General features: G+C 44.9%; 1 protein-coding gene across 1 annotated transcript in view; it reads right to left on the bottom strand.

Annotated features, from left to right (window-relative positions):
- Positions 1-18,339, bottom strand: part of ttn.2 (titin, tandem duplicate 2) — a 201,301-nt gene that overhangs the window by 118,528 nt on the left and 64,434 nt on the right. The window contains exons 71-96 of the mRNA XM_061722952.1: positions 16,772-17,053; positions 16,399-16,677; positions 14,749-15,036; positions 12,553-12,840; positions 12,128-12,418; positions 10,566-10,853; positions 10,276-10,386; positions 9,903-10,188; positions 9,628-9,811; positions 9,462-9,545; positions 7,469-7,736; positions 7,082-7,342; positions 6,449-6,658; positions 6,266-6,343; positions 6,141-6,167; positions 4,824-4,880; positions 4,685-4,729; positions 4,423-4,476; positions 3,332-3,415; positions 2,208-2,273; positions 2,011-2,091; positions 1,846-1,914; positions 1,289-1,603; positions 803-1,108; positions 480-575; positions 142-240 (exon numbers count right to left, since the gene is read on the bottom strand). Coding sequence (XP_061578936.1) covers positions 142-240; positions 480-575; positions 803-1,108; positions 1,289-1,603; positions 1,846-1,914; positions 2,011-2,091; positions 2,208-2,273; positions 3,332-3,415; positions 4,423-4,476; positions 4,685-4,729; positions 4,824-4,880; positions 6,141-6,167; positions 6,266-6,343; positions 6,449-6,658; positions 7,082-7,342; positions 7,469-7,736; positions 9,462-9,545; positions 9,628-9,811; positions 9,903-10,188; positions 10,276-10,386; positions 10,566-10,853; positions 12,128-12,418; positions 12,553-12,840; positions 14,749-15,036; positions 16,399-16,677; positions 16,772-17,053 — 4,497 coding nt within the window. The remainder of the gene's footprint in view (positions 1-141; positions 241-479; positions 576-802; positions 1,109-1,288; positions 1,604-1,845; positions 1,915-2,010; positions 2,092-2,207; positions 2,274-3,331; positions 3,416-4,422; positions 4,477-4,684; positions 4,730-4,823; positions 4,881-6,140; positions 6,168-6,265; positions 6,344-6,448; positions 6,659-7,081; positions 7,343-7,468; positions 7,737-9,461; positions 9,546-9,627; positions 9,812-9,902; positions 10,189-10,275; positions 10,387-10,565; positions 10,854-12,127; positions 12,419-12,552; positions 12,841-14,748; positions 15,037-16,398; positions 16,678-16,771; positions 17,054-18,339) is intronic.

Here is an 18,339-nt window from a genome sequence, read left to right as displayed (position 1 = left end):
AAGACCTAGTCAACACGTAAAACCTCCTTTCAACACATAATTACATACACTTAGTGTAAGGGTGGTCATTTATGTAACACAACCAAACTTGTTAAGAACAAGACCAAAGTGGATGTCGTTACTGCAGAAACATCAGAATACCTTTCTCGGTGGAAATCTGCTTTTCTTCAGGGGGAACAACTTTGGTTTCGGCCTTCTTGGCTGGTTTCGGAGGCTCGGGCACTTTCTCCTCCACAGAAACTTCAAAGAGTACCGTTCACAAACATTAGAAAGCAGTTCAGCGACTTTGCCATGAAGAACGTTGTTAGAAACTGGCACACACTCTCACTCGAGTGTCAGGCGAGAAAGACTAGACTACAAGCGACAAACACAACGTGCAGTCCACCATCACATCACAGGAGCTGTGAGGCAGAGGTTAGGAGACAGACACACAGATGATGAAGAGGTGAAGAAGTTAAAGTCAAAGGAGCTTTAGGTACCTTTAACTGGCTTCTTCTGAGCTGCTTCTGGCTCTTTCTTAACCTTCTGCGGGTCTGGAGGAGGAACATCCACCTCCTTCGTGGTTGCTTCTGGCACTTCAAGAGAACACAGCATTCATTGTGGTGACGTGAGACACACCTGACACAGCGAGCAGATGCTGCTGCTTAGGATTAAGATTTAAAAGATGTAAAACATAAAAGTATGACACACAAACGCATCCTGCATCAGAGAAGGAAGATGTTCGCTCGCACACACACAAAGAGGATCAACGAGCATTGGGAGGAGACAGAGCTGCTGGAGCAGGGTCACGGGTGTCATGTACCTTTCCCCGGAGGCTCCTTGGGCGCAGCGGCTGGTTCTGGTTTGAGCGCTGCAGGCTCTGTCTTCTTGACAGGAGTCTCAGGTTTACGGAGGTCAGCTTTTGGTTCTTCTGGTTCTGGTTTTTGAGCCACCTCAATGGAGGCCGGCTCAGGCTTTTTGGCGGAAGACTCCGGTTTACGGACTTCTGCCTTCGGTTTTTCAGGTTCTGGCTTCAGTTTTGCACCTTCGGAAGGAGGTGCCACCGGCTTCTTCACCGCCGCCGGCTTCTCCTCAGGCTCCGGCTTGAGCCTTCCAGCCTCTCCAGGGACTTAAAGGGACATTCAGATCGGTTTAGATCAAGCAAAGACAGCAGAGTCCAAGAATCGCTTCTACACTTGAAGCTAAATGCGGCTGAGACGGTTTAACGTTACAGAAAGAGGAACACGCACACAGTTAGACGGAAGACCATCTTTGAAACTCAACACACAACCAAACAAGCAGAAAGTACCTTTGGAAGGAGGTGTCACCGACTTCTTCACCGCCGTCGGCTTCTCCTCGGGTTCTCCTTTGGAAGGAGGTGTCACCGACTTCTTCACCGCCGCCGGCTTCTCCTCGGGTTCTCCTTTGGAAGGAGGTGTCACCGACTTCTTCACCGCCGCCGGCTTCTCCTCAGGTTCTCCTTTGGAAGGAGGTGTCACCGGCTTCTTCACCGCTGCCAGCTTCTCTTCAGGCTCTGGCTTAGGTTTCGATTCAGGTTCTGCTCCTGGTTTGGCTCCAGGCGCCACTTTTTTGGGCTCCGCTGGAACCCCAGGCTTGTGCTCATCTTGGTTTATGCAACACAGACATTAAGGTTAGCGGGCAGTTGTGGAAACATCTAAAATGCATCAAGAATACTTGAAAGAAAGAGAAGACAGACACTTAAGAAGAGTCAGACGGACAGCAGTCTGTCGTGAAGAACAGACATGACAGCGTACAGACAGACTGATTGAAGTCAAGATGACACGAAACGTGTGCAGCAGCGAGGAGCTGCTGCTGAGGAGTGGATAAAAGACAGGAAACACAAACCTTTTTTCGGGTCTACGTGTTTCTCATCAGGCGCAGAGGGAGCGCCGACGGGCTTCTTCAGGTCCTCTGCTTTTTAAAAGACACAAACAAACAATAAATGACTGATCTTGGACAAGCACACATAGGTAGAGCAGAGGTGGAAGATGCTCAAAAACGCGGAGATACCTTTGGGAGCAGGACCTTCCTTCTTCTCTGGGACTGAAACTACAGAAACCTTTTCCTCCACAGGCTTCCTGGCCTCCAGTCCTTGAAAAGTTCAGTTAAATGAAGTTAATTTCATCATCTGGATGTGAAACATCTCACATACGCAGTTGCGTCAAACACACAGAGCTGCTAATGTGTCTGTTACTGAACAGATGTACCTTCCTGCGTCGGTTCCTTCACAGCTGCTCCCGGCTTCTCTTCTGACCTCTTCTCATCTTTGGGAATAAATATTTATCAACAAGACAGGTGAGACACAGCAGAAGATGATTAGATGATCATTAAACAGTAACAGTTGCGGTATACAACGCAAACTCCACAACACAATCAGCTCATTTGGAATTTGATGTCAGCAACACGTCTGTCAAAGTTGGGACCTGGAAAATTCTGTGGTACTCTAGAGAAATACCTGGAGGAACATCTGGCAACTAAAAAACTTACCTGCCAACAGGTCAGTGAAATGACTGAGTATATGTCACTGACCTGAGTATATCTAGGGAGGTTTGGATCGAGATCCTGAATTTGATCCTGTTACTTTGCACCTCAAGTACACATGTATATTTGTCTCGTCTTTTCCTTCCTCCCTTTTGGTCCATTTGTCTTTCAGTCCTGTCTGTCTGCCTTTCAGCCGTCTTTTTGGTTGTCTTTGTTCTCTATTGGACACCCTTTTGCATTTATTTTTAGGATCTGTCTGAGTAGCACTTTTTGTTAAAATAAAGGACTTTCCTCTTTTTCATGGATTTCTTGCACCTGCATCCAGAAACTCACGCCGTCTTATTACAAATGGATTCCAACGAAGTGGAAGACTTCAGAATCCTGAAACATCAATACCAAACGGTTGTAGAGCGACAACTGCTCCCATCCAGATGTCTCGCTCAGGGAAGGTCGTGCATCTCCCACCAAGACGATGCTAAACAAACATACTGCATCCATTTCTAAAGCATGATTCTGTAGAAGAGGCGTCCAGGAGTGGAACTGCTTTGTCTTTGGTCCTGACCTTTCATCGAGCAGAAACACGTGCTGCAACAGCAGCTCCAAAACTAAATATCAGACAGGAACGGGAGAACATTCCTCTCCTCAAGGGTGGACAGTAGTTGAAAGACGCAGTGATAAATGTTTTCCTGTCTCAAAGTTTTTGTTTGGACATGTTGTGGACATCAAATTCTAAATGACGAGTTTAATCATTTCATATATGATCAATGTTTTTTTGTTAAAAACATTTGGGCTTATGATATTAGCAAATAATTTTACTATGTTTTTATCTCTCCCAACTTCTCTGACGTACCCTTCGAAGGGATCATCTCCCTCATTCCGACTGTCTTGGTCTCCACTACCTCCTCAACAGCAACTCTGGTTGCAGCAACAGAAACTTCTGGGAAACAAAGAAAGAAACATCGTCAGCGTCTGAAAACACCTGCAATGCTGCAGGAAGACCAGCTGCCAGGCTTGAAAACCTGCATCACTGCAAACACAACACAATTTCTTCCTGGACTAAAACTGTGCTGGTAGAAAAATAAATTAATAAAAGCCTCTGACAGATGAAGTGTTCAGTCCAAAGATGATGTGGAGAAAGGAAGGTGAGGCAGGTTAGAGAGGAATCCGTGACTGGTTATCTCCGTTCATGCATTGACAGGGATGACTTCAGACCAGATTTAAAGAGTTAAAAGAGGTTATTAAGACGCACAAAAAAGAGAAACACAAAAAGCAGACGTCACATGTATATTAAGTCACACAGATAAAACTATGTCTGGTTGATACCTTTGGTTTTCGCCTCCTCCGTCCAGCTCTGATACTCAACTGGAGGTGTGACGAAGGCGACAGGAGACAAACATGAGTCAAACAGCGCAGAGACACAGACTTGTGACATCAGTTCAAACAAAAAAACATCTGTAATCTCAGAGATGCTTGACAAGCACTGTCAAGCCCTCCTGATTTCACCTGAGCAACTGATCGAGCCCATCGTGAAAGTCGCCATCAAAGTGAAAAAAGGAAGAAAAAGACGTAACCCTGAACTTTGGACGCTGACACAGAAAACAAGACAAGTTCTTCACAAAGAGACAAAAATGGAAAAACTCACATCACATTTTGAGACCGTTTTATAATAGCAGCAACAGCATTTCTGGCCACACAGGGGCGTATAGTCCGCTGACAATACAGCTCGAACGCATTAGCTCGTCCTTTAATACCACGTGTCAGTTGACACATGAACCTTAATTGATAAGTTGCCCTTGTGTGGTCAGATGTGGCATTACTACATAGAGTGATTTTAAAAAAATCAGCTGAGTCTCAAATGTGTTTTTGTGTGTTTTTTACATATCTGCTCAGATGTTTGGATGACGATTAAGAGGATGAAGACTGAGGGGAATCATGTCGTACCTCTCTGCTCCAGCTCCACCTCCTTTTCGTGATGATATGAATATTCAGTCGATTCTTGTGAAAAACAAAAAAGAAAGGTTTCATGTTCCCGTCATTGCAGGCAAAGACACACATGCTTCAGTGTGGGAGTTATTGATCAGTCTGAGAGACGTGAACTAACGAGTCCACTGCCACACGGCCGAGGATCTGTGCACGTGTTAGTTGGTTTTGTTGGGATGAAGGGGGTAAACGAAGAAAGAAAGAAAATAAATCTGGTAAATACCTCTCAGCTCAGTCCTTTCTTCATACTGATAGAACTCAGCGGATTCTTTAAAAGACAAAATACACATTGGTTCCATTATAAGAGCTCAGCAGTTCAATGAAACTCTTGCTTCTGCCGTCGTCAACGGTTCTGATCTTACCTTGGATCGCCACTGACGTGGGCATTTCAGGTCTCTGAACTGAGGAGTCTGGGATATCTACAGGATATGGAACATGGGACGTAACTGAACTTTACTTCTTCTTTCAGAGAAACAGTCGTCATCAGTCCCTCCAGGATGCTGCGATTCTAACATTTAATGCAAGGTGAACCCAGTATGACGTTTATTTCTAATGAATCCTGTTTGATTTATTTATAGAACCCAACTCATAACAAAGGTTGTCAAGTTCAATGACAGCAAATTGACGTTTTATGAGCACAAGCAGTGTCATGGACGTCTCTGCCAGCTGCACTTGTATCTACCAATAAAATATTGCTTTACTTATATCAGTATTTTTTTATTAATAGCAGCTGTTATTTTCATTTTTTTCTGCCTGACCAATAATATCCTTGGGGGAAAAAATGCATTTAAACTTGAAAATAGTCAATAGTCAATAGCCCCTGAAATCCTGGAGGGACTGCGTTACACCACTGTTACTGCAGAAATAACGAATGCACATGGAGCAGAAGAACATCAGTGTGGAAACTCCTCTCGTTCTCCGTGTTAGACGGCGCACAGCTGAAACGCTGCGTGATTTCTTCTCTAAGTATCCTAAATCACTTAAACAGGCCGTGGAACTTCTGTCTTTTTAACCTCTTTGTACCTAAAATACATCCTGGACTCCTGTCAGTAGGGTCCATTTATAGTGATGGAGCCGGTAGGATCTATTGACCTAGCAAACTACCACTGGGGCCACTTGGTGGCGCCACTGCAACAGTGTTTATCAACCCACAAAAGTAAAAGAAGATAGAAAAGACTAAAAAAAGAAGCAGAAAAGCAAACTGGAATGATGAGATCAGCATCAAAGGAGTTGGAATGATCGGTGCATTCCTGTTTTACAGTTTGCGTATCCTGCGATAATTGTAATAAAAAGAAAGAAGAGGACATTTTGACACTTGAACATCATCCCCTGTCCATGGCACTTCTTTGGGGCCCCTTTAAGGACTTTAACCCCCCTTTGAAGGGACGTGTTTCAGCCCCATGGAGGTTCTTGATCCATACAGAACCCAAACTAGAAAAAGAGGTTCCGGGAGAATCATATAATCTCACACGCTTACAGGAACCAGGGGCGCATAAAGGACAGGGTCTTCCTTCCTCCTCTCCAACTAATAATCTACCTCAACACAAATGAAAATGAGAAACTCCCAAACTTTCATCGCGGAGTGCCCATTCTCTGTGTGAACACGGACAGCGAGAGGATTTCCACAAATGCCCCTGACTGATTTAAATCACTGAGATTCTCAAAAATAAAGCACTTACCTGTTGGCACCTTCGCCAGTTCGATTTCTGTGGAGAAGGGAAAGAGTGCACATTGTGTTAAGGACAGAAAAAAGATAAAAGATGAACAGAAGCAGAAAAAAGTGTCGCCTGACTAAGAACTGTACCTTTGCCAGACAAATAAAGCTCAGCTGTGCTCTTAGCCTCTCCTCTGGGCTCCAATCTCACAATCACTGAGTACACGCCTACATGGGATTAGTAATGAAGACGATCAGGTCACAAAAGCAGTGAGAGAGGGGAAAAAAAAAACCTGCAGGGCTTTGCATTGGGCTCCATGGTGCTCTACACACCTTCGTCTTCGGTGGTCACGTTTTGGATGACCATGAAATGTCTTCGGCCCTCGCTTCTGAAGTTGTACTTTTGGCTTTCTCTCAGTTCCCAGGTGTCTTTGTACCACGAGACAATAGCATTGTCGAAGGACACCTCACACTCAAAGGTGGCCGACTGCCGCTCGTTGACTTCGATGTTGTGGATGCGTTTGGTGAAATGTATTTGTTCAGCTAAAACAGATAAAGATGCGAATGGTTGTAAGAGTGCGTGGCATCACAACTGGGAACGCATGACGAGAACTGAGTGGTAGTTTTTCACTGACACAACACCCACTGGGTTAGAAATGACCGTCAGAGGAATGCAAAGGGGACGTTACGACAACTGGTTGCTGGGGCGGGGAGGTGGGGGCATGATGGGTTTGAGTTGATGTGAAAAGACAAAGATGGAGATGATGGTGGAAGTTGTTGGAAGATAAAAGAGAAGAACATGAGGACAAACGAGGAAAATCCCAAGAAGAAAGAGGGTAAAAAAAGAGGCCAAAATCCCAAATCGGCAGCATTAGTCTCAGAGTTTGATGAGTTGAAAGAGGTTAGTAAGCGGGCTGAGCATCCAGCACGTCTAAAAGGGTTGGAGGACAGTCTCCAGGTACAAACCTTCCACCCTGAGGTCCGCCGAAGACTCCAGGTGCTGGTACTTGCAGGTGTATGTGCCCTGGTCCTCAGGCCTCAGTTCACTGATCAGGAGCTTCTGAACCTTGTGCTTCACCTCAGACTTGTATCTGCCCTTCATCTCTAACTCCTGGCCGTTTTTAAACCACTGAGTCGCTACGTTAGGAACGGACAACTGACAAGACAGAGTGCACGGCTGGCCTTCCTTACCCGAAGTTTCCTGCAGGTGCTTCTCCACCTCCACCTCTGAAAAACAAAAAAAAAAAAAAAAAAAACATTGGTGTTAAAGGATCAAATTCTATAGTTCGTTGAAGATCAGTACGTGGCTAAACTCTGGCTCTGGTTAGTGTTGCAGCACGTGTCAGTACTGACCCGTGACGCTGAGCTTGGCGCTGGAAATGTGCGGTCCACAGACCACGCGGTAGTTGCCCTGGTCGGCCGGCTGGCACTTCTTGATCTTCAGCAGGTGCCGGTCATCCCTGATGCTGATGTCATACTTGTCGCCAGTGTCCAGTTTCTGCGTGCCCTTGTACCAGGACAGCGAGATCTCTGGGTAGTTGATCTTGACCTCGCACTCCAACACCGCCTCCTCATTGACCAAGACGGATTTGTTGGCAATGTCCTTCACGACAGTGACAGGCTGCAGGAGCGACAAGACTGTTAACCACCGAGCTCCAGGTTGACCACTTTTTTTTTTTTTTTAATTATTTTATTTATTAACATACAGTGCAAACAACGACAAAAGACGACATCAGTTTTTGTGTGTGTGTGTGTGTGTGTGTGTAAATAATGATGAAAGTAGATACATAATTTGAGAATATTAATTAGAGAGTAAATAAGTTAAACAAATAAATAATTATCATATAGAGTGGTGTAGCACGATAAAATATAAATATAGCATAATAATAAAGTAATATCCTAATATAACATATTTTTTATAAAATATTATAACATATAACCAAATGATATCACCATACTATAATATATAACAATATAATAATACTATAGTTTAACATCCCATGAGATTTCATAACTTAATATAATAATACATTATGAAACAATATATCATGATAATGCCAAGAATGATTATTAGAGTTAGAATTGGTAATTTATGTATTGCCATAAGGGGTGAGGTCAGACCGGGGCGTCAGGGAAGCGAGCAGGAGGCCCCCACCAGACGCCAGATTGACCACTTTAATGAGCGTCGGTAAGATTTGTTTTTGATGGAACCACGTGTCCTCATAAAGCCACCCCTTCACTTGCGTCAGCTGACCACCTGTTCCTGGAAGTACCCCAGACTAAGAGTAGGTTTAAGGGGGATTATTTTACTGGACCTTTTTTAATTTTATTTTATCTGATTATGTTGTGGGGCAGCACGGTGGCTTAGTGGTTAGCACTGTTGCCTCCCAGCAAGAAGGTCCCCGGTTCGACTCCCAGGCCCGGCAGGGGCCTTTCTGTGTGGAGTTTGCATGTTCTCCCCGTGCTTGCGTGGGTTTTCTCCGGGTACTCCGGCTTCCTCCCACAGTCCAAAAACATGCATATTAGGTTAATTGGTGATTCTAAATTGTCCGTAGGTGTGAGTGTGAGTGTGATTGTGAGCATGGTTTGTGTGTCTATATGTGGCCCTGTGATGGACTGGTGACCTGTCCAGGGTGTAACCCCTGCCTCTCACCTAAAATAAGCTGGGATAGGCTCCAGCAGACCCCCGTGACCCCGTAAGGGATAAAGCGGGTAAGATAATGAATGAATGAATGAATGATTATGTTGTTGTTTTCTATCTGGGTTTTTTAATGACATTTTCTGTACAGCGCTTTGGTCCTCTCCGGTTAGACCCTCAAGACCTGAACCTGAATGACCTGAAGTGAATAGATGGAGGGATGGATGGTGGAGGGATGGAAGAAACACAACATAATGATATCAGAGACACAATCCTGCAAGTCACTGAGACAATCCAAAGAAGTTCCGGACTCAGGTACAGAGCGGAGCAGCGACTCTACTCTGAGACCCAGATGACTGAGTTACCTCCCTCATCCCTAAAGGTGAGACCAGACACCCTTTAAAGAAAGTTATTTCCTGAGTTTTCATCTGTGATTACATTCCTTAAGTCTACATAAAAACAAGGCGGCAGACTGGTTGGAGAAGCTTGTTGTGGATCTGGAACCTCTTTGTCTTTCTGCTTTCCTCTGACATTTGTTAAAAACGTATTATCCATTAATTACCTTTACTGGAATGCTCGATTGCACCAGTTACGTTTTACACTACAAGATCCATGAAGTGTCCATGGTGAGGGCTGTGTGTGGGCCTGACTCCAGACCAGATCATTGTTGCTAATGTCAGAAGATTGTAAGAGTGAACGTGTCCTGACCTCTGTCCTCTCCATCCTCTTCTGCAGGTCGGCCACCAGACGAGCCATGTCCTCATCAGACTCCCTGTCTGCACGTTCCACTTCCTGCCAACAACAACAGAATTTCTCAGCACCGGAGACGGAGACGTGGACGGACTCAATCCCTTCAGACTATGACGGGCCTTACCGGTCTTCCACTTTCTTCGGCCCTCTCTCTCTTGAGCTGCTCGATGGCCTGGAGCAGGCCTCGGTAGTCGGTTATGCCGTACATTCTGGCGTATTTCTCGTATTCTTTGGGGTCCACATTTCTCAACAGCTCAACAATGTCTATGTCCTTCTCCTCCTCTGGACTTTTCTGCTTTGATGGGGTCCTGACAACACAAAAAACAAGACTCAGTTAATCTAAAGATGGAAATTTCAGCTAATTAATCAACTAATCATTCATCCGACAGACTGTCTCACTTCTTCAGTTTGGCCCGGAGGTCTCCTTCAGGCTGCGTCGACTCCTTCTTTTCCTCCACCTGCATGTCGGCGTTGCACTCGATCTCTCCGTGCTTATTGGAGGCGACACACCTGTACTGACCAGAGTCCGATTTGGTGACGTCTTTGATCTGCAGCTTGGCCTCCTGGCCCTTCTGCTCAATGGCGATCCGGCCACCGTGCGTCAGCTGCCGCCACTTCCCCTTCATCCACTTCACGCTGGGGATGGGGTCGCCGCCCACCTTAGCGATGAAGGTGGCGGTTCCCTCTGCGGAGTGTCAGGTGGAGAGTTAGGACACAAACTATAAACTGCTTATTGGTTACCGTCAAGCATGCTGTGTATTGTGCGTCTCACTCTCTGTGACGTGTGCAGTTTTGGGCTCCTCGATGAAGTACAATTTCTCCAGTTTTTTGGTTGGAGCATCCGCTGGAGCTTCAGCTGGACGCTGAGCTGCTCCTGGTTTTTCTGCAAAGCATAGGGCAACAAGACAAGGGTTCACTTTCCTTCTCAGTTACAAATATATACGGTTATATGCGGTTAAAAAGAGGAAACTTTGATTTCTGTCCATCTCAAGTGCGTCAAAGTCGTCTCAGCAGACGGCGATTGTCCACCCAAAGATGCTTAAGAACCATCTCTGTCGTTACCTTTGACCGTGACTTTGGCCTTGCAGAACTCGCTGCCTACATTGTTGGTGGCCTTGCACAGGTAATCGCCGGCATCGTGTTTGGAGGCCGGGCTAATCTCCAGGCAGGCCGTGCCGTCAGAGAAGCTGATCCTGGTGCTGCCAGCTGATACCAGCTCCTTCCTGTCCTTCATCCACTGGATCTTCAGGGGAGGACAACCGCAGACGTGACACTTGAGGCTCAGCTTGTCGCCTTCATCCACAGTCACGGGTTTGAGTGGGACATCAAACACTGGAGGCTTCTTGGCCTCTGCAGCAGAGATAAAGAGTATGACCTGAGCGGGCTGCAGTGGGATCGGTACTTAGGTTCACCTGGAAAACAAAACTAAAGACTGACTAAGAGCCCCAAAGAACTGGAATAGAGTTTCCTCTCTCATATGTGTCACCGTCAGTCACCACTGGAAGCTCTGAGGAGCTCAACCTCTCAGATTCATCAAGATTTTTCTCACAGATCTTCAACTAAGCTTATCATTTCCAAGGCAGAAAATGATACGTTTAATTCTGTCTGCTCGTAAGAAATCCTAGTTTATGTGGCCCTTGCGCTGGCCTGTCAACACTGGAGTATGAAATGGCACAAATGAAGAAATGTGGGAACGTTCACACTCTAACTGCAAAGACAGTGAGGTCCATTAGGAGGCGGACCGAGGGCCAACTTGGTCTGTTTGTTTTTGGAATACTCAAAAGATTGAAAAACCAGAGTAAACAGACATCTGGCCTCGCTTCTTTTCTTTTCTTCATTCTGTCTGTTCTACTGCTCTTCTCTACTGCTCCTGTTACCTGTGAAGTCTTTTTCCTTCGCTGCATAACTGTTTGTGGGGCTGATAAAGGTCCGGTGGCCCAACAGGTTGAAGTAACTAAGACTTTCCTTTTCGGGTTTCTGCTTCTATAAACTCCTCTTCTGAAAAGTTTAAATCTTCTATCTTCTATATATATATATATATATATATATATATATATATATATATATATATATCAGTTACCACTGTACCACTGGAAGCTCTGAGGAGCTCAACCTCTCAGATTCATCAAGATTTTTCTCACAGATCTTCAACTAAGCTTATCATTTCCAAGGCAGAAAATGATACGTTTAATTCTGTCTGCTCGTAAGAAATCCTAGTTTATGTGGCCCTTGCGCTGGCCTGTCAACACTGGAGGATGAAATGGCACAAATGAAGAAATGTGGGAACGTTCACACTCTAACTGCAAAGACAGTGAGGTCCATTAGGAGGCGGACCGAGGGCCAACTTGTTTTTGGCGAGCAACAAGGTTTGAACCACTCCAAAGTAACCACATCAAAGTTAGCTTTAACTGAACAAAATATACCAGGTGGAAAAGTACCTTTAATGCTTTCAGTAAGCAACGGCTGGTTCAAACCAAGAAAATATCACTGATTAAAAGGAGGAAAAATGTTTTTAAAGAGCTTTCACCAAAGAAACGTGATGCTTTCGTCTCACACATCAGTTAATCATCTAATCGTTCCTGCTGTGACTCCAACATTAAGCGATCTCTTGACATCAAACCCACCAAAGATGCCCACTGTGACATCGCAGGAGGTTCTTCCAGCTTCATTGGAGGCCTGGCAGGAGTACCTGCCACTGTCAGTCACATGGCTGTTCTTAATGCACAACACTGCCACGTTACTCTTAAAGCTGATGTCATATTTGTCGGAGCTGTGGATCTCCTCGTCGCCTTTGAACCAGCTGACCGACATGGGCTGCGAGCCGGTGACTCGGCCCTCGATTTTCACCAGTTTGCCCTCCATGTCCTCGATGTTTTCTGAGGGCTTTTTGGTGAACACCGGAGGATTTTTACGTTCTGAAATCAAGAGGAAAATATAACAGTGAGGTGAAGAAGTGTGCTTTGTACCCACACAAAGAAACCCCCCCAGGGGGGCTTTAGTTTTAAAAGAGAGGGCCAGGATGGGATGAGTGTGGCCCAGATTAAAATACCTTTGACAGTAATATCAGAGGAGCATGAGTCCTTCCCCATGTCATTAGAAGCATGGCAGAAGTACTTCCCCGTGTCAGCTTTGTCTGCCCTCAGGATGGTCAGGTGGGGCGTGTTATCCACACAGCTGATCTTGTAATTACCCCCAGAGCGAATATCTTTATGGTCTTTAGACCATGTGACTTTGATGGGGGCAGAGCCAGTCATGTGACACTCCAGCTCAATGCTGTCCCCCACCGTCACCTCCTGTGGTGACAACTTCCTGTCAAAGACTGTGGGGTATCTGGGTTCTGCAGGGGCATGAAGAAGCAAGAAGAACATAAGACGGGATCAAACCTTCAGATGGACACTTCAACAGTTTGGGCATCAAACTGTGTCTACCGGTCCGACTGGAGAGAAACTGATATCAACAAACAAGCAAGCCATCATCAATAACCACCTCCCACTAGTGCACACTGTGAGCAGAGTTTCTCAAGCTAAGGGTCTGGAAATATCTACGTAAAGGGGGGCACGTTTTCACTCATGCTTAGTCAAAATTCACAGATTGGCACATGTATATTGACCACAATAAAATATTTTCACTAATGTATACATTTCTCATGGATAAACTCAACAAATTTGCCACTTCAATTTGCCCAAATGAAGCTAAAATGCATTCACACCCTATTAGATTTACTGTTCTTTGGGCTTCCTGTGATGCTGTCTGTCCATCAAAGTCACGTGGACTTGCACAGGGGTGTAATGACACAAATCAGGATCTGGTTGATCATCGCACTCGTGCAAATGAGATGGCTTTTTTTTTGTCTTGGCACACTTCATATTAGCAACAACTGAAGAGATGTGTCTGCAAATACAATATAACGTGCTTGTGAGCATGTTTTATGACGTTTTGGACATGTAATGTAAATATGACACTGTAAGCATCTCAAACAGCGCCCCCTGCAGGTCATGAATGCCTCATTTTTGACACATACATGACCAGAAATCCCTTTATATATATATATATATATATATATATATATATATATATATATATAAAGAATGACTAAGAGCCCCAAAGAACTGGAATAGAGTTTCCTCTCTCATATGTGTCGCCGTCAGTCGGTGCTCAGTTACCACTGGAAGCTCTGAGGAGCTCAACCTCTCAGATTCATCAAGATTTTTCTCACAGATCTTCAACTAAGCTTATCATTTCCAAGGCAGAAAATGATACGTTTAATTCTGTCTGCTCGTAAGAAATCCTAGTTTATGTGGCCCTTGCGCTGGCCTGTCAACACTGGAGGATGAAATGGCACAAATGAAGAAATGTGGGAACGTTCACACTCTAACTGCAAAGACAGTGAGGTCCATTAGGAGGCGGACCGAGGGCCAACTTGGTCTGTTTGTTTTTGGAATACTCAAAAGATTGAAAAACCAGAGTAAACAGACATCTGGCCTCGCCTCTTTTCTTTTCTTCATTCTGTCTGTTCTACTGCTCTTCTCTACTGCTCCTGTTACCTGTGAAGTCTTTTTCCTTCGCTGCATAACTGTTTGTGGGGCTGATAAAGGTCCAGTGGCCCAACAGGTTGAAGTAACTTAGACTTTCCTTTTCGGGTTTCTGCTTCTATAAACTCCACTTCTGAAAAGTTTAAATCTTTGTTTCAACCAAGCTACATCTGATGGGTTTTCTTTCAGTACAGATTGGGGAGTAGAAATATTACTAAAATGACAGTTTAAGGAAAAATGACTCCTTTCGTTGATAAGATCTGATGCTCTTTTGGTAACAACTAAGCATCCAGCACTGACTGGTGAGTCTGCAGGTTTAAGGTCAACCCTCGTTTTTAACTTTCAAGATCAGGATAAGTTGGTTACGTGCACGTTTGGTCACATTTGGAAACTACTGAGTAAAGAGTGAGTTCCTTGGGAGAAAGAGGAGGATTTAAGTGGGAGGAGATAAAATGAGTGGCGGCAGAAAGAGTCTTTATAAAACAAATAAAGAGGTTACTGTCCTTTTTTTTTTAAACATAATCGTAAGAATCTGCCTGCAGACCCTGAAGAAAAGATGCAAGATGTGTCCCCCTTTCAATGTTATGATGGACCACTGACGTTAAAAGGTTGGGAAACTCTGCTCCTGAGTGAAGTTTAAAGAGAGCTTTAAACGTCTTTTTTTCCCTCATTACAAACATTCTGGAAAGGCGAGCAAGTCCCGTGTTACCGACCTTGCAGAGTAAGCTTGGCTCTGCAGGAGGCCGAGCCCACGCTGTTGGTAGCCACGCAGGTGTACTCCCCAGAATGCCTCATCTGGCCGTGCTGGATCTGCAGCACAGCTGTGTTGTCGTCGTACTGCATGGAGAACTCTCCGCCCTCTTTCAAGGGTTCACCATCCTTCAGCCACGACACCTCGATGGGCGATGAGCCGGCGACGCGGCACTCAAAGCGGACCGTCTGGCCCTCTGTCTCCTGGAGGCTGGTGATCTTCTTGGGGAAGGACGGTGGCGTTTTGGCCTCTTAAGAGGACAAAGATCCAAGGTTGAGCAGCTTAGACTTTAGACTTTACATTAAGAAGACTTTGATAAGACATCTGAACAATGTTGTATTCTTCTGGTAGGATTTAACACAACTGAGCTCAGGTTGGTTGAAAACTGTCCTCATTCCTTTCTAAGCAAACATAGACTTTACTTTATTTTTAGGAAATCAACAGCTGCGTTTTTGATTTAAATTCTACTACTACTACTGTCATTTAGCAGACGCTTTAACCCAAAGCGACTTACATCTGAGAGAACACAAGCAAGAAGTCACATAGGAGGGTCCAGCTGGATAAGTGCTGGTCAGACTGCTTAGAGTCCAGTTGGACACAGGTGCTGCCATGCCAGTGCTAGAAGTCCTTTTTTTCCCCCTTCCCACCCAACACAACAGACCCTTTATACAAGAAAGCTACTTCTTAAAAGACACCATCATAAGATCATCTTGTCAAAAGTGCATGCAGCTTACTCAGTGCTGAGTCCTGCAAAGAGCTGGATAAATCTTCTATCTAATTCTGATGAGCAGAGAAGTTTACTCGATGCAGAAGTGCTCCTAAAAGAGTTGAGTCTTTAGTTTGCTCTTAAAAGTAGGTATAGATCCTACAGATCGGACAGAGTTTGGTAGGTCGTTCCACCATCAGGGAACAACGGAGGAGAAGAGTGCTGTGAAATCAGTAGTTGGCTACTGATTTCACGGCACGTTGTGGTGGAAGCACCAGGCGTCTTTCACTGGCTGAGCAGAGCTGTCGAGCTGTAGCTCTGTAGCTCTGGATAAAAGAGTGAAGGTAGACAGGAGCTGTTTGGGTAATTGTTTGGTAGCCAGAAGCAGAGCTTTGAACTGCAACTGCAAGCCAGTGTAAATTGATTAGTAGCGGAGTGACATGAGCTTTCTCGGGTTGGTTGCAGATCAGAGGGTTAACTGAGCATGCAGGTAAAAAAAAAATAAGTGAAAATACTCTGGGGTAATAAATGAGATTGTATAAAAGTCTCACATCACTACTTTTGGTTTGTCTCTTCGGTTAAAATGGTTTTGACATACACACTCACTCACCTACATACTCACTCCACAGTTTTGGGGGACAGATAATCGCAGTAGCCTAGTCTTGATTCAGTTTTAGAGACCTGAAATGGTTGCTGTTTGTGTCCCTGCCTGTTCTCGCGTCTCGTGTACGTTTGTTTGCTCTCTTGCAGATTCGAAAGGCTTGTGTGCCCGGCGTTTGTTTTCCTGTGTTTCTCTCATTTCGATTTGCAGCGGATGTTACCCCTCAAGATTAAAATGCATATATATGCTTTAAGTTTTACCAACCTTAATTCCCTCATAAAAAACATTAAAAAACCAGGCGTTACCAAGGACATTGAGTCTGCAGGTGGAGGAAGCGGTGCCAATATTGTTCTCTGCCTTGCAGGTGTACTCTCCGATGTCGGTCTTGGTGGCTTTGCTGAGCTTCAGACAGGCAACACCTTTGGTGTACTCCAGCTTACAGGTTGGGCTGGACCTGACTTTGCCGTCGGCCTTGAACCAGGACACCTTGATCTCAGGTGTGCCTGCCACCTGACACTTCAGACACACAGCATCTCCCGTTGTCACCTCCATGGGCTCCAGAGACTCAACAAAGTATGGTGGCTCTGCAGATGCAAAGAATATATGACAGTGAGGAGATGTGGTGGTCAGAGAAGGAACTGCACTGGCAGCTTGGAGACCATGAGACACAACACTAACCCAGGATGGACACGACTGCCTCACACGTGTCCTTTCCAGCATCGTTGGAGACCTCGCAGCTGTAGTTCCCTGCAGCCTCTTTGTCATCAGTGCTTAGACACTCCAGGATGCAGGAGCTTTCTGTTGTGGTGATGTTGTATTTGTAGGAAGCAAATATCTCCTGGCCGTCTTTATACCAGTTCACAGTGATCATGGGAGTTCCAGTGTACGAACACTCCAGCATTAAGGGTGTGCCCTTCTCAACCGACACGTCCTTTAGCTTCTTAGAGAAAGCTGCTGGCTCTGAAAGACATAAAATAACATCTTGTTTAGTTTACATCCAAGAAATGTTCAGAGGGACGTGAATCTGTTATACCCAACTTAACAGTATTGTTGCCAACATGTGTGGAATGAAAAGTAAAAGCCCAAGTATAGAACCCTGTGGAACACCATGACCAACTCTGGAGTATTCAATTCAATTCAATTCAATTCAATTTTATTTATATAGCGTCTAATACAACAGATGTTGTCTCTAGACCAGGCATCAGAACGGCTTGTCCTAAAAAAAGAGGAAAATTCTCGACGTGGACGAGTGAGGGCGCAACGCGCCCGAACTCTCTAGGGGGGTCCGGGTGCATGCCCCCCCGAGAAAATTTTGAAAAATAGACTCAAAATGGTGCATTCTGGTAGTCTCAAAGCTCCATAATCACATCTTTTATCAATGCAAGAATACACACAAAAAATCAGAATTTTTGCAAAGAATGATGCATTTTGATAACATAATATCACGCATTCATCATCATGGGTAATTCTTCATGCATGAATAAATCTTGAAATGAAGATAATTATATCCTAAATTTCTACAATGGCCAGAATCCCCCTTTCCCACCGAAAAAACTAGGGATGCACTGAAATGAAAATTGGAGGCCGAACCTGAAGCCGAATAAAATTTAAAGACTTGGCTGAATACTGAGTACCGAATAGCCTACGGAATGCGGTTGTTCACAGTTTTTCATTTATTTTGCCATTTTTTTCACAATTGCATAGATAATAACAACAAAAACAGTAAACTAATGAGTTGAGCCACTGTCAAGCAGCTGGCGATGCGGTTGCTTAAATTGACCAAAAGGTGGCTCTCTAACATCACAGTTTGTTTACTGTGCGTGACTCTGACGCTGGTTAGTAATTAAGGAGTTAAAACTCACTCGCCACTTAGGGGACTCAGTAGCCAGCAGAAACGGCAGTAGGAGCATTTATTACATTTATTAACTGTAGTACTGCTATTATGAGAGGTTATTTCTCACACTATTAGACTAAAGGGACTTAAGTCTGATTTATGGTCCCGCGTTACACCAACGCAGAGCCTACGGCGTAGGGTACGCGGCCGTACGCACCGTACGGCGTGCGTCGCTGCGTACCCTACGCCGTAGGCTCTGCGTCGATTTAACGCAGAACCATAATTCAGGCTTCACTCACTGCTGCAACGTGTTGCCTCCAGTCATTTCAATGAGAAATTCAATTTCATTCATTTCAACCGCAAAAACACTGCATTGCATATTCAGCGCCGCACAGAGGCTCCCAAATGGAAA

The sequence above is a fragment of the Cololabis saira genome, chromosome 6, assembly GCF_033807715.1.
Source record: "Cololabis saira isolate AMF1-May2022 chromosome 6, fColSai1.1, whole genome shotgun sequence".
Taxonomy (NCBI): domain Eukaryota; kingdom Metazoa; phylum Chordata; class Actinopteri; order Beloniformes; family Belonidae; genus Cololabis; species Cololabis saira.
The sequence above is the reverse complement of the archived record's forward strand: the minus strand, read 5'-3'. Positions and strand labels throughout refer to the sequence as shown.